Source organism: Triticum dicoccoides, chromosome 3A, assembly GCF_002162155.2.
Source record: "Triticum dicoccoides isolate Atlit2015 ecotype Zavitan chromosome 3A, WEW_v2.0, whole genome shotgun sequence".
Taxonomy (NCBI): domain Eukaryota; kingdom Viridiplantae; phylum Streptophyta; class Magnoliopsida; order Poales; family Poaceae; genus Triticum; species Triticum dicoccoides.
The window spans coordinates 614,405,000-614,421,175 of record NC_041384.1 but is presented as its reverse complement, the minus strand read 5'-3'; the positions used below and the strand labels follow the sequence as shown (position 1 = coordinate 614,421,175).

At 43.9% G+C, this 16,176-nt stretch overlaps 1 protein-coding gene across 4 annotated transcripts; it reads left to right on the top strand.

Annotated features, from left to right (window-relative positions):
* Window positions 1-11,031: 11,031 nt before the first annotated feature.
* Window positions 11,032-15,945, top strand: LOC119269594. 4 transcript variants are annotated; one of them, XM_037551453.1, is made up of 5 exons: window positions 11,032-11,449; window positions 12,345-12,451; window positions 14,236-15,066; window positions 15,152-15,313; window positions 15,403-15,945. In XM_037551453.1, exons 1-5 carry the CDS (start codon window positions 11,425-11,427, stop codon window positions 15,700-15,702), a joined length of 1,425 nt encoding a protein of 474 aa, XP_037407350.1. In that variant the 5' UTR covers window positions 11,032-11,424; the 3' UTR covers window positions 15,703-15,945. The 4 variants fall into 4 exon arrangements, with proteins under 4 accessions (XP_037407350.1, XP_037407351.1, XP_037407349.1 ...); XM_037551454.1 differs by lacking the exon at window positions 11,032-11,449 and adding an exon at window positions 11,676-12,096 and having other exon boundaries at window positions 14,236-14,949; XM_037551452.1 differs by lacking the exon at window positions 11,032-11,449 and adding an exon at window positions 11,677-12,096.
* Window positions 15,946-16,176: the final 231 nt, after the last annotated feature.

The following is a 16,176-nucleotide window of genomic DNA, read 5'->3' as shown; positions in this document are numbered from 1 at the left end:
CAATCTAGTTGGCCAAATCAAATCAATAGTTCGAAGAGACTTGCAAAGATATAAAATCATGCATATAAGAATTCATAGGATATTCAAATAATATTCATAGATAAGTTGATCATAAATCCACAATTCATCGGATCTCGGCAAACACACCACAAAAGAGTATTACATCGAATAGATCTCCAAGAACATCGAGGAGAACTTTGTATTGAGAATCAAAGAGAGAGAAGAAGCCATCTAACTACTAGCTATGGACCCGTAGTTCTGAAGTAAACTACTCACGCTTCATCGGAGAGGCAATGGTGTTGATGTAGAAGCCCTCCGTGATTGATTCCCCCTCCGGCGGGATGCCGGAAAAGGCCCCAAGATGGGATCTCATGGGTACAAAAGGTTGCGGCGGTGGAAAAGTGGTTTCGTGGCTCCCCTGGATGTTTTGGGGTATAAGAGTATATATAGGTGAAAGAATTAGGTCAGGGGAGCTGCGAGGGGGCCCACAAGGTCGGGGGCACGCCCCACCCCTTGGGCGCGCTCTCCACCCTTGTGGCCGCCTCGAGACTCCTCTGACTTGTACTCCAAGTCTCCTAGGTGCATCTGGTCCAAGAAAAATCATGACGAAAGTTTTATTCCGTTTAGACTTCGTTTGGTATTCCTTTTCTGCGAAACTCTAAAACAAGGAAAAAAACAGAAACTGGCACCGGGCTCTAGGTTAATAGGTTAGTCCCAAAAGTCATATAAAATAGCATATTAATGCATATAAAACATCCAAAATAGATAATATGATAGCATGGAACAATCAAAAATTATAGATACGTTGGAGACGTATCAGTGAGGAAGCGTTGGTGCTTGGTTGCAAAGACAACAAAAGAAATTAGTAAGTAAGCTAGTTATGAACAAAACAAATAACACGGTACTATTAGCATGTTAGTTAGCTGATGCATGCTCTTTCTCATGGCCAGTGCAGGCTTAAAAGCATCATGGCAACTAGTGTATCTATGGCCTACCTTGTTGCAATTGGAGCAAGTAATTGAGGCCATCCTTGAAGTGTCCTTGGGAGCTGGCTTTTCATACTGCCCCTTTCACCTCTAGCTTAGTCTGAGCTCTGCCCTTATGTTCTTTGAAAATTGGAGGATCAATGTTCAGACTAGCTATCTTTGGCCACATGTCAGGGCCAGGTACATGATATATTATGGTACTGCAAGCTACCTTGTACATTGGTTTTTTGAAGAAGAAAAAACGTGAACTAAGTCCTCTTACTGAAGCTTAGCCTTGTGTATGGCAGAAACAACATGGTTGCAAGGCACCGCTATCATATCCCACTTCCTATACCCACAAGTCCTATGTTCCAACTTGACCGCATATGTTTTCTCTCCACTTGTCACGTGGTAAAGATGTGGGCCAGCCATCAAAGATGCCAGTTCCTATACTGTGATAGCCTGGCTTATTAGGGATGATAGACTACTCATATCAATAAGGAATTCCTTCTTTTCCAGAAGCCCATTCGGACAGAACTCCAAAGTTAAGCGTGCTCAGCTTGGAGTAGTGTCAGGATGGGTGACCAACCGGGAAGTTGCTCCCGGGTGCGCACGAGTGAGGACAAAGTGTGCAGAAAAGACTAGTATTGATCTGTGGGGTCAGTCTAGATCCCTCCAGGAGTAACGACCACCGACGGGTGTGTCCGGGGCGTTACAAGTTGGTATCAGAGCCGACCCTCGCGGTTACATGGATGGTTGCGGACATGTGCGTGGTCATGTTGTTCATGACATTTGTGACCCGTCGTGGCACCCGACATGGCACATGTACCAGACTGGAAGCACAGACGTTTGTGCCAAGAGGGAACGTTCCTGTGGCCCGACGAGGACGTCGGTTCCTCTGAGTGGGGGTGTATGTGATAGCCTGGCTTATTAGGGATGATAGACTACTCATATCAATAAGGAATTCCTTCTTTTCTGGGAGCCCATTCGGACAGAACTCCAAAGTTAAGCATGCTCAGCTTGGAGTAGTGTCGGGATGGGTGACCGACCGGGAAGTTGCTCCCGGGTGCGCACGAGTGAGGACAAAGTGCGCAGAAAAGACTAGTATTGATCTGTGGGGCCAGTCTAGATCCCGCCAGGAGTAACGACCACTGGCGGGTGTGTCCGGGGCGTTACATATACCACTTCTTTGCTTCCTCAAGTTTCTCAGCATACGTTGGGCAAATCTCCCATTTAATAGTCTTAGTTTTGGTTCTATTTGCATTGAACTTGGTCGTTAACTTAGTTCTAACACCATCAACCATGGTCCTTATTATCTTTGCCCTGACATCTAGAACCCACTTGTTGAAAACCTCACTTAATTTGTTGACTAGTAGCAGCAAGAATTTGTTGACCAATAGTAAGCTTTATGAAGCATCAATCCGCATTTGCACATATAGTAAGGTAATCAAAGCACAAATGATGAGTTGATCAAAGCACATATTAGTTATACAAGGGAATTACCTATGAATGGTTTGCAACCATTGAGAAACCCTTCTTTGCATCCATTTAGGCAGATGAACAACCCATGAAACCTAGGGTTCTTGCTTGTATGATCATTTAGATATCTTATCGTGACAATGCATCTAGAACCTAGATTAGTATCTAGCACACCCTGCAAGTAATCTCTAATCCTGGTGTACTGGGCCTTCTGATCTCCTAAAACAACTCTCTTAGCTGCCCTCTTAGCCATGTAGGTCATATGGGTTGATATCTCCATTGCATACTTGCTCTTTGCAATGCTAATAATTGTTGTAATTATTGTGCATGGGTCATTCCTGATTGCATCCTCATAATGTTTTGCAACCCACTTGGCAGTGACGTTGGTGTTCTTTGACACGAAGGGCATGTGTGCATCAAATACCGCTTCCTGATAGTAAATGTCTTCTCAGTTGTAATCTGAGAAGTTGTTGTATAAAAAGGGCATTGTTCATCTATGCGTTGTGCTATAATTCTATCATTGCAATTTCTATGGTACTCAAAGTTCCTATTCTGTGAAATGTGCGGAGTTTGAGGTGAACTTCTGAACTGGTACACATTAGTAAAGCAAAGATGCTTCACACACTGCTCCTGTGGGTGAGCTCTCTCCTCTTCATACCAGGTCCTTGGCTCCATCTTCTTTGCTTTGCTCTTTCTACAATTGGGCAACACATATGCCAGTGCCTTAGCCCCGTCATCATCTTCCAGACCCAAGTCTAATGGTTTCCTGTACTCATCGGATGATGGTATCCAGTCGTCCTCAAGCAAGTGATCTATACTTGCATGTGCTCTGCTTGTTGGGCCTTTTCTATATTCTTTTGCACATCTTGCGGAACCTCCCCTTCTACTTCCTCTTCCTCCAATTCCTCCTCCTGTTGCTCCTCTTCATCCTCTTCTTCCCCTTCTGGCTCGTACAGTCCCTCCTCCTCCTCTATCTCGTACATTTCCACAACATCTGTGTCCTCCTCAAAATGTAGTAGTGGATCATCCCTCTATATTTTTATATCCTCAAGCCTAGCAAGGATATCACCATATTCTATCAAATTAACATCCTCATTGTCCTCTTCATTGTCCATAACTGCAGCTTTCCTTTACAATGAATTGCCCTTCTCTTTTTGTTTCTTATTCTTTCTAAACATTTCAATCTCCTTTCTCCCAGTCTCCACCATATATTTTTCTATTTTCTCTTGATCCTATAATTGTTTGCTACATGATCTTCTTCCACTTAAAAATGAAAATCTTGTTCTACACCACCTAAAGCAGGTTGCAGGCTCACAATGTTTATGCTCTGCTGTGTTTGAAACTATATTGACATTGGCTCCTGTTCTGCTGTTGCATATGGATTTTCTACTACTACATCTACATGTTGTGCATTTAACAAGACTCCTTCATCATCTATCTGATACAGTTTGGGCTCTCTAATTTCTTCTTGAGGGACCTGCTGCTCAGCAACATTGGCACCGCTGCTTATATCTTCAAGTTTGGGAGAATTGACCCTAACAACTGCCGCATTCAATATCTTCTACTGCTGCATGACTAAGTGGTATAGAATTTCCTCCAGCTTGTCATCATCATCTATTTCATCCCTTCCTTCAATCCCTAGGCCAGGATCCCTGACATAATACATGTAAACTCTCAAACCATATCTTTCAGTCTCTATCAGTGCTACTAGGTTGTAAAATGCGATGTTTGACAATGTCATAGTTCTCTCAAGATTGTCTCTATCATGAAAATGCATTCTCAATTCCCAAAACTCACCATCCAGACTGCCAATAATGAAAACAACATAACAGTGCTTAATTAAAACTGTGTAAAACAAATGAAACAGGGCATAGCAGTGTGATACAAAGCTTTGCTTAATTAAAAAGCTGAACAACAAAAAATAGAGCAATGCAACATAAATGATTAAGTATAACTAACCCCTAGCATTCAACATCACCTAATTTGACAAACAGTACACTAACCCTAGGGTTCAACAACACCTAGTTTGACAAACAGTACAACTAACCTTAGCATTCAACAACACCTAATTTGACAAACAGTACACTAATCATAGAGTTCAACAACACCTAATTTGAACTAAATGACACGCAAACAGTATACAAATTGAACAATTAGCACATCATAGCATTAAACAACACCTAATTTCTCTACTGCAATAGTAACAGTAACCCTAGCCCTAACCCTAGTCAAAGCAGTAGAGAGGGGAGAGGGGGAAGGGGGAAGAAATTTCACTATACTCCGCTGAAGGATGATGTGAGGTGGTGGCTTCCCGTCGGATTGGCCTTCACCGCCGCGGCAAACGCTCTCGCCGTCGTGTATTCGACCGAATACTGCAACAACGCTATCTTTGTCGGCTTGCTAGGTTCGAGCTCCCGCAAAGCTTGCTTGGCTTAGGATCCACATCGCCTGCGTCACCGCCGGGCTGGCCGCCGCCACCACCTGGTTTTGCCAAATTCGCCATCTCTAGACTAAGGCCAACTCCAACGCATGACCCCAAACAAATGTTCGTTTCGTCCCCTTTTTCGTCCATTTGGGGGTGGTAATGGGGTCGTGTCCACCTGGATTTCTGGATGCGGTGGCCGTGCGCCCAACGTGCAGCCGCATTTTGGCCGCATCTCGCCCGCATACATTTTTTTGCAACACATATCTTTTATTTTCATCATTGATTTTTGATACATTGGAGCACATCACCAAATCTTGACTAGAATAGCAAGACCAAACAAAACAAGAACCACAAGAAGACATTTTAGAAGATATCCAACTTCCATAAATGCTCCCGTAAATTGGATTAGTGCCTTCTCGATGCATTCATTGTTGATCTGCGGAGGCTCGATCTTGCATGCTTCTTTCTTCTTCGAGTATAAAGAAGTAGACGTTACTTCTTCTTCGCACCTAGTCTCATCTCTAGCCTCCATTCTAGCAATAAGTGCATGAATATCTATTAATCTGGGCTCTATCAATAGATCGATGTATTCTTCTTCCCTATACCAAAAGTTGCATCCATCCTACACAATACATATATGAGTCTAAGCAAAACGAGTCGAATCTGAAAGCACAATCGAAGCTAAACTAGCACATACCCCATCATTTGTGCACTTGACTAACACCCATCCGGGATGTTTTGGCGTTGTAGACATGCGGCGCAAGACCTTCCATGGACAGTCGTCGCACTTTATGAGCAGCAACGTCGCGCCGACGAGCCTTTGGGTCAGCTCTGAGCCCGGACGACGGTCGTTCGTGTATTTGCCGGTGAACCGGCCACGGGTTCGATCCGAATGGCTAGAGGCGGAGTAAGTACCTGCATGCGGCCTGGGGGCCTTGTCGGGGCTTTGCGGCTCGGTACTCGGCCAGTCCATGGCAGGGCGTGGCCTCCGGCAGCCGAGGTGAGCTCAAATCCACCCTGATTCGCTCCAAATCCTGCCGCTGGATGCGCTGAAATCAGGCGGCTGGGGTTGGACAACTCCGAGCGTCGAGTCAATGGGGGCTGCGAAAGGGGAGGGGCCTGGGCTTCGTGGCCGTGCTGGACAGCGGACGGCCGAGAAAAATGGCAGTGGTGGCGGCTAGGGCGGGGCGGGGGTGGGTGGGGTGCGGTTGGAGAGGGGGGAAGTAGAAAAAAGGGCGCATGTGTCCTCGATGGACGGGCTAGGGGCACGCGCCACGCACCGTCCGTGCGTGTCTGTTCGGCTGCAAATGTGACCCAACTTTGGGCCAGGAATGGGTCGAAAGCGGACGAAAAACGGACGACAGTCCATTTGCTCCCGCGCGTTGGGCGGCCTGTTCTGTCCGTTTGCCCCAAACGGACGCGCCAAACCATTTGGGTTCGCTCGTTGGAGTTGGCCTAAGAGAGGGAAGAAAGCGAGGGGAAAATGCTGATGCAGCGGGAGGGGAAATGTACTTGGTCTGGACGACGTCGTCGAACACCTTCTAACGGCGGGCGGGACGGCTCATGTAGCCACGTAGGCAGAAAACGGGCTCCATCTGTCATAAACACTTAACAGGGCCAAATTCGCCGATCAGCGGTTTTGGCACAAAAATTACACAAGACAAGGGGCCATTTCTTTTTGGCGATTCTCCTAGAATCGCCCCCCTTCCCAGCTTTTCCCAGAATCGTTACTTTATTTTTTTTATAATCCTATCTAGTTAAGGTCTAATTAGTTAGGATTATAAAAAACACATGAAGTGGTGATTTTAGAAGAAGCTGAGGAGGAGGGACAGGCCAAAAGAACTGGCCCGAGGTGTTTCCTGCTAACCACTTCTTTTTTTTTGAACAGAAGGATTTCATTAGTATGGCATTAAGCACACTTTACAAATAGCAGCTCGAGTGGCTGAGCACTCATTGCTGATAGCTCATTACAGGTAGGACATCCTTCCAAATTAGTACCTAAACCTTGATCTGAATGTAGGCAAGTAGAGCTAAAAGGTTTATCTTGCACTTTGACAGCAAGTCTAGCCTGATGGTGTGCCTTGAAATTCAGACTTCTGTGCACTTTGAGTATTCTATATGGATGAAATGAAGGCGTGGTCTGGATAGCAGCTAAGATTGGCCGGATAGCCCACGGACCTGCTTTAGTAATATCAGGTTGTACAACCGCTGAGGCAAGCACTTCAGAGTCCGTCAAAAACTTCGGATCCTGCACATGTAGTTGAGCTGCAATCTTCACCGCCAACAACAGTCCATAAGCTTCTGCCTGCAAAGCTGATGCTACTGGTGGCGACACAGCAGAGATGTATAGATGGTCGGTATGTTGCCCGTTAATTTGTAGAAAAACACCTATACCCGCCTTTGCTACATCTTGTCCTGGCTCCAACGACCAAGCTGCATCTGAGTATATTTGTGTACCTGGAAAATGTATTGTAGACTGAGAAGTAAGAACAGTAGAAAGCTTTAGCTGTTCTGGCTGACCGTGATGTCCCTTCCAAGTTGAATCATGAACATGTAACTCCATCAATGAAGTGTCTATGTCCTGCATAACAGCATTGTACACAACAAAAACTTGCTCTGGCTTAATGTTCTTGCGATTAAATAAATAGTCATTTCTCACTTTCCATAAACACCAGAGAAAAGTATAGAGATTAATAGTTGAAATGTGAGGGTGATTGGAAGAAAGCAAAAACTGTATCATATCGGGTATAGTTTGATGTGTGGCAGCTAACATTTCAGTTCTGATGTACCAAGGATGTGAAAACCAAGCCGCTTTGGAGAAGTGACATAAGAATAACATGTGCATTTCATCTTCTTCCATGCCACACCTGGAGCACTCAGATTTTATATGTTTGGAAAACTTACCTGCTCTTTTCCCAGTAGCTAGGGCTCGCCGAAGTAGTCTCCAAGCAAAAGTTTGAACCCTGGGTAACATCATTTTTTCTGCCCAAACCTGATTGAGAAGAGAGATTACCTGTTGTGGCACTGGCTTAGGTCTCTGATTAATAGGGAGCTCAAGATTTTTGTAACAATGCTTGTAGGCACTTTTGGTTGAGAATTCACCTGCAGGGGTTAGCTTCCATACAAGCAAATCATGGCCTAGAGAATCAACTATAGGGCTTTTCAAGATGACAGCCGCAGTTTCATGGGTAAACAAGGTATTAACTAGTTGGGTGTTCCATACCTTTTGACTATTGGACCACAGATCTTTTACCACAGCTGGATAGGAGTAAGGTGGTTGTTGAATATTCAAATTGTCATAAATATCTTGCCATTTAGAGAACCATGGAGAGCTCCAAATGGAGGAGCTTCCATCCACAAGTTGATAAAAAGATGCAGAGCTCAGTAGATGTCTTACCTTCAATATGGCTGTCCAGAAAGCTGACTTAGGCATATTGGCTTCTGCTCTCCAAAATGAGGTATTTGCATAGTACTTTGACTTGAGAATAAGAGCTAAATTACTGTTAGGCTCCTTAGCTATTCTCCAAGCTGCAGAAAGAATTAAACTTTGGTTGATGGCTTGTAGATTCCTAATTCCTAGGCCTCCTATCTTCTTATCTGTGCATATGTCCGCCCAGGCTCTCAAACATAGAGCCCTTTTAGTAGAGTCATCCTTAATACCTGTCCACCAAAAATTCCTGATGATAGATGTGAGCCTAGCAAGAAATTTCTTAGAAAACAAAATGTTGGACATGTAGTAGACAGGAATTGAAGAGAACACAGATTTGATCAAGGTCAATCTAGCTGCATGTGAAAGCCTATTAGCTTTGTAAGTAGAGAGCTTCGACTTAAATTTATCGTACACAAAATTATAAGCTCTAGCTCTATCCTTAGCCGGAAGAATAAGAGGATGACCCAAATGGGTGAAGGAGTTATCCATATCTGGCACTGGAAATAAGTTCCTAATATCCTGTTTTTCCTGCAAAGAAACGTTTGTACTAAACATAATGGCTGACTTATTCCAGTTGGGAAGCTGCCCCGAAAGGTGGCCAAATTGCTGTAAAATTTGGGAAATAGTCTGAACTTCCTGCATATTAGCTTTTCCACATATCAACAAGTCGTCGGCAAACATTAACGAGTGGATAGGAGGGCAGTTTGGACCTAAGGATATACCTGAGAGCTGGTTGGCTTGTAGTGCATTCTGTAGGGCCATTGAGAGCTCATTAACAGCAAGGACAAAAAGATATGGAGACAAAGGACATCCTTGTCGTATACCCCTAGAACTTTTGAAACATCCAAAAGGCTGCCCATTTATGATCACAGAAAAAGAGGGAGAAGAAATGCAAGCATATATAAGATTAATGAAATGGCTATGCAACCCCTTACGTGCAAGAGCAGAGCAAATGAAATTCCACTCGATTCTGTCAAAAGCTTTTGCAAGATCGATTTTAAGCATGAAGTCATTGCCTTTATAGGATTTCAAGGAGAAAGAGTGAGCAATTTCTTGCGCTACTATAATGTTGTTACTAATACGTCTACCTTTAATGAATGCCTGCTGAGAAGGATGGATGTAATCTGGCAAATGAGACTTCAACCTATTAGCCAAGGACTTAGCAATAATTTTATAAACTACATTACACAGGCTTATAGGTCTAAAATCTGAAGGTAATTTACAAACTATCTTTTTGGGGATAAGAGCAATATGAGTTTCATTAAGACGAGGAGGCAGAACACCTGTAACGTAAAAATTCCTTACCAGTTGAGTAACATCATCACCAATCCAGCTCCAAGCTGTTTTATAAAAGCCCGCATTAAAGCCATCCGGACCTGGAGATGCATTCATCCTCATTTCTTTTAAAATCTCCCAGAGTTTCTGCTTATCTGGTATTGAAGTAGTAAAGTCTTGTGTGTCCTGAGGAAGAGTAGTACTTAAAAAAGGTCTACAATTATTAGGACTTAAAGATTGAAAAATGTTCTTAAAGTAGTCTACAAATTCATTTGCAATGTCCTGGGGATCAAAAAGATCTTTGTCTTGAGCATCCTTGATGGAAAGAATGCGGTTGCGTCTCCTACGCTTAGTGACAGCATTATGAAAAAATGAAGTATTCTTGTCACCGCGAGTAGCCCAATGTTTCTTGGCCCTTTGCCTGTAATATTCATTGAGCTTGGACATGTTTCTTTCATATTGAGCTACAAGCTGAACCTCAACAGAATGTTCCTGATCCTCAAGGGGTTGTACTTGGATGTTGTTGATCTGTTCTTCCAGAGATCGTAATTGTTTTTGGAGGGAATCCTTTTTCTTGCACCATTTTTTAAGCGTTCCTGCAAGATTATTAGCCTTGATGTGGAAGGGCATGTTTACTGTAGAGGACCAAGCATTATTAGCAACAGTGTGGAAGTCCTCTTCCAGAGCCCACCAATTTTCAAACTTAAAAGTCAACCGAGGCCTGCGAAACTTCGATTCCGTGGAGACCAATATAGGAGCATGATCACTCAAAATAATAGGCAAGTTAAAAACATTAGTGTTCGGAAAAAGATCACACCATTCAGCATTTGCCAAGCAACGATCAAGCCTTTCAAACATAGGTTTGGAAGAAAAACGTCTATTTGTCCACATATAAGCAGGGCCAGAAAAGCCCAAGTCGAACAAACCACATTGTTTAACATACCCATTGAAAGCACGCATACGATTTTTATACACATTAACAGAGGAAGTTTCCGTATCATACATAATATTATTAAAATCTCCTAAACAAACTACTGGTTTGTCGAGATTATTACATACAAAATTGAAAATAAACTCCCAGATCATATTAGTAAGACGATGGTGGGGATCTCCATAAACACATACAAGTACAAACTCTACACTAGTGGGACAATGCACAGCTAAAGCTAAGATGAGATTGCTATTGGAGTACTTGACTGAGAGAGAAACATCATCAGACCATAGCAACCACAGTCCACCGGAAAGACCAATCGAAGGAACCACAAAGCTAGCCGAAGTATTAAAACGAGTATTTAGCTGAGCAGAATTGCACCTAGAGGACCTAGTCTCTGAAACAAAAGTTACCTGCGCACCGGTGGAGTACATCAATCTAGCTAAATAGTCCATTTTGTTGGATTCGCGGAGACTCTTGCCCTTACCTTGACAATTCCAACTGATGAGTTTCAAGGCCGCAGCAGGAGAAGGAGGCACAGTACGAGCATCTGCCATGGCAGGATCCAGTCCTGCACCTGGAGGACGACTTCTTATAACAGCATCCGTAGCAGAAAACTTTCCCATGGCCATCAGACTCGGGACCCCAATCGATCAGGGTTGACAAAGAGAGATGGATCTGGATGGAATAAGGAATCAGCTGAGACACCCTAGAAGAAACCTGGCATCCAGTTCATAACGCGCAACGGGCACTCTTCTTCTACCGCAACAATCCAAGAAAAAGCCCCAACAAAGACAGATCTACAAGATTCCAATCTGAAGATCTAGGGGATGGAGGGTGGGAGAAGACGCGAGAGGAGGCTAATCCGCGGAGGAAGGAGGGAACATGAAACCGAACACAACGGCCGAAATCACCGGCGATGAGAAAAGCGGCGGCAACACAAGGTAGCGAAGGAGAGTTATCCTCAAATTGAGGAATCAAGAAGTCGTGTGGGAGACTGGAAAATAGACGATAGAGACGAACAGATTAAGCGCGAGGGGATAGAAGTGGAGAAGAAAGAAAGGGGATCAAATCTGGGAAGAAATTGGAAGGGAAGAATCAGAATTCAGGGACAGAGATACGGCATGAAGCCAGTCGCTTGCTAACCACTTCAATGTGGGACAGGCCGCTCGCGCCCCTCTCCTCGTACAGCTCCGGGATCTCCACGCCGACGAGGCCGACGCTGACGATTTGCTCCCTGCGGGCCTCACGGTAGCGCTCGTGGCCTCGCCAGTCGTCTGTCGCCGTCGCGCACGCCCGCATCCCCTCCGTCCCTCCTCTTACCCCGTCGCGCGCACACGAGCCGCGCCGCCTCCAAGGGGGTCGTCCGCCTGCCCGTTGGCCCTGTCGTCTACCCCGCGTTCCCGTGCGTGGAGCCGGTGCTCTCGCTTCCACACCCCTCGCTGCCCTCCTCACCCTCGCCGTCAGGTCTCAATCCCCGGCCGAATCAAAGGCGGCCCACTCAAGATTTGACAAGTGGACGCAGAGATAGCAGGGGAGCCAATGCCTTGTTTAGTTGATACACGATCCAAGATAAGCCTTGGAGTTGGAGGTAGGAGAAACAAATGGTTGGAGAAGGATCTTCATCCCACTGTCTGATGAGCTCCTCCATCATTTTTTGCAAAAATATTTATGTTTTTTCTTGAATTTAAGCGAGTGCGTGTTAGTTATCTTGCAGAAAACTGGGTAAAAGGGAGAACCAGAATTGTTGTGCCTGTGCGTGTGTGTTTGTATGCTCGAGTTGGTTGTTTCCTTCTGTTAACATCTGTATCACTCACTGCCGTGTATTATGTGCTGCAGATGAATTGGTTACTTCAGTGCCAGATAAAAAGGACTCACTCTGCCAACAAGATGATCAGTCACAGGGTGATGATACGCCGACATCTTCAGGGCCGGATCTACCCGAGGTATGGCATAAAACATTGATAATGGAAAATTGGTTGACCTGTGCTGTCCGCATAAAATCGTGAACATATCTTCTAGTATTATCTTCTTTGTTGCTTTGACAGTGAAATTAACCTCTCAGTTGCTTATTACTGAGGTGATTTACGTGGTCTGGCTTGTACTCTTGCAAATCAGCCTATGAGGCTTTCTTTTTGGTACTATCAGATTACCTGGGCTCATTTGCGCTGTAAGCTATTCATTTGGCTTGCCATCAATAATCAATGTTGGATGGCGGACGGCCTGGCCAAAAGGAGGTTGCTACAACCGGCTGCTTTCCCCTTGTGTGAGAACATATCAGGTGCACCGAGCCAACTCATGCACCGAATGCACCCATGCTATATGAGCCATTGGATAAAAAACTTAAGGATACGATCAGGCTGGTAGTTGGATTGTTGGAACATTGCAGAATAGTCCTATTTATCAAAATCAACCCACACTACACATCTCCCTTTCCTATAAATAAATCTACGCGTTTAATTTGTTTACTTCAAACAAAAAGATGCCATATAGTTTAAACTAAATGTCCGATTTCTGATCCGTTTTGACAGCCATCTTTGTTTTGACGAGATCTTCGAATCAAGATCAATATTGAGTATAATTTTTTTACTTTTTGAAAATTTTAACTCAACTTGACTGCAACATATACATGTTTTGCATCTTTCTCACAAGTTCCGAGTCAAGCTTCAAAAAACCAGCAACTACTAATTTTTGGATACATATTGAACATCAACCTTATTTCGAATATCTTGTCAAGACAAAAATGATAGTCAAAACGGGTCTTAAATCGATCATTCGGTTCAAAATATATGAACCATTTTATGTTTGGGCCAGAAAAATAAACACACAGATTTTTTGATGGGAAGTGTGTGCTGTGGAGTGCGGGTTAGTTTGTAGAAAGTGCAAGGTTGTCTCTGCAAAAGAGGTATAGTCCTTCTTTTGACCAAAATCTGGCCCATTATTTTTTCATCTAAGGGTCCTAAATTCACCGGTGCATTGGGTGCATAAATTGGCTCGGTGCACCTGATATGTTCTCCCCCTTGTGTGACCGAGTTGAGGAGTCAACTCAGCACATCCTTGTGCGGTGTGCCTTTGCCCTGCAGGTCTGGTCTTGTATTTTGCAAAGACTAGGCCTAATTGCTGTTGCTCCACAACCCACCACTGGCTGGTTCTCAAGCTGGTGGTGCCAAGTTCTCAATCAAGTTCCCAAAGAATTCCGAAAAGGGCTTAACTGCCTCATTATCTTGGTAGCGTGGGACATATGGAAGCATCGGAACAATTGCGTTTGCAGTGACGCTAGGCAAAATGTTTTCATGGGTTGCTGACAGTTGCTAGTGAATGCACCCTCTAGTGTTCAGCCAGACATTTGGCACTTCGGCAGCTTTTATGTGGGCCGCTTACCTTGGACAATTAGGCTCGTCCTTTGTCTTAGTTTGGTAGTTTTGTTTCCTGTGGTGTGAGTTCTTAGCTTGTTCCTTAGAGGTGTGTTTGGGTTGAGGAAGTTTCTATCTTCAGCCTTCTACATATTTCTTTCTTAATGAAGTGTTACACAGCCCTCCTGCGTGTTTGAGAGAAATATATTTATGATTGCTTTGCATGTCAACGTTATTTCTGTCTTTTTGCTACTGGGTTTATTTGTTCCAAGCTATCGCACAAAGCACCATTCCTTGACTGGGTTCCTTAATTTTTTGTAAAAAAAATGTTTGCCTTTACAATCCCAGTGATCAACTATTTTTCCATGCCTGTGCAGGATATCTGGTGCCTTGTACATTCCCTAATGCCATTGTGTGATTCTGCCCACTCTGCCTGTGTCTCTCGCACATTTCTACGTTCTTGGAGATGCCACCCCAAGCTTATCTTCACTGAGGAAACACTAGGCTTGAAACGGACGGAAGCAAGGGATTTCACTAGCAGAGTTAATCAAATTCTGAAAAATCACTCAGACACCGGTGTGAAGATACTTGAGTTTGTATTTGATGATTGTAACAATGTCAACACATGTCATCTAAATAGTTGGCTCCAGAAAGCTGTCACGCCAGGGATTGAAAAAATCACCCTTTTTCTGCCTTGGCGATATAGGGAAGAGTACAACTTCCCGTGCTCAATTTTACTTGATGGGCGTGGAAACTCAATTTGTTATCTTGACCTCACCAATTGTGCCTTCCATCCCATGGTTGGATTTGATTGCTTGAGAAGCCTGACAAAGCTGCGTCTCTATGGAGTTTGTATCACGGGGGATGAGTTGGGGCATCTTATTTCCAATTGTTTTGCTTTGGAGGAGTTGCAAGTCTGGTGTTGCATGGAGCTAATCTGCTTGACGATACCATTCTGGCTGCAGCGGCTTAGTTGTTTGACTGTGTCAGAGTGCAATATGCTGCGAGTGATAGAGAGCACAGCTCCAAACCTCACCACTTTAGACTTCTTTGGTGAACCAGTACAACTCGTGCTTAGAGAATCATCAAAGGTCAAACACTTGAAGGTGGGGTATTCATATAAGCCCAATGCTGTAAGTTATGCTATCACTAAGCTACCTTCTATTGCGCCACATCTTCAGACTCTTGCTATATACTCGTCTTCTGAGGTATACTCTGAAGCTTCAATTATTATATTCCAGTGTTTATGAATTGTAAGAAGGAATGTGATTAATTCGAGATATCTTTGTGCAGACGGTTAATACCCCAATGGTAGCTGACAAATTCCTTGACATAAAGCACTTGAATATTCACCTTGGTGAGGATGATGATGATGCTGTTACCCCGACCTATGATTATTTATCCTTGGCTTCGTTTCTGGATGCTTGTCCTGTCCTGGAGAGTTTCACCTTAAGTGTGAGTTTACTGTTCACGCTTCAAATGTGTCTAAGTATCTGCTGCGGAGACATTTAATTTGATTGGCAATAATATTTGATGCTATGCAGGTAGATCAGAGTGATATGCAGCATGAGTCGGTTTTTGGAGATCCCTCCTTATTTTTGAGGCAGATTCTTCAACACGAGCATGAGAGGCTCAAGAAGGTGCAGATCATTGGCTTTTGCTCTGCAAAGAGCTTGGTGGAGCTAACATGTGATATTCTCAAGAATGCAACATCACTTGAGAGCCTCACACTGGACTGTATATTTGGTGCCGGTACGGGGGCGATTAGTGATTCTGTTAGGTGTGGTCCCTCAAAATCCGGTAAATGCTGGATCAGAAGCCGAGCTGATCTTGGAAGCACATAAAGCAGTTGGTGCCATCAAAAGATACATCCTGGAGAGAGTTCCCCCTGCAGTCAAGTTAAATGTTGGGGGGCCCTGTAGCCGGTGCCAAGCTATGAATGTGATGCTACCGTAATTATCCAATGTTTAGATTTGCAATGTTGTAGATGTCATTGTCATTGTTTAGTGTTATAGCTAGTATATGCAACGCCCGAATGTGTTGTCAGAATTTTTCTATGCTATGCACCTTATTGGCGTCTTTTAACACTGCAAGTTGATTGTTACTCCACCTTGATTAGAGCTAAGGCTAGCTATGCAAATACATTTTGGTCTGTTTGGTTCCAAAGTATTCTTAAGTATTCCAAGAATACCAAAGTATCTTGAAAAACTATATGATACATAATAAGTGTCGTAATTTGGGACTAAGGTTGAACTAACCTGAATTGAAAATTGCCACACTTATTTGGATCAGAGGGAGTACCTGTTTGGAAGCAATGA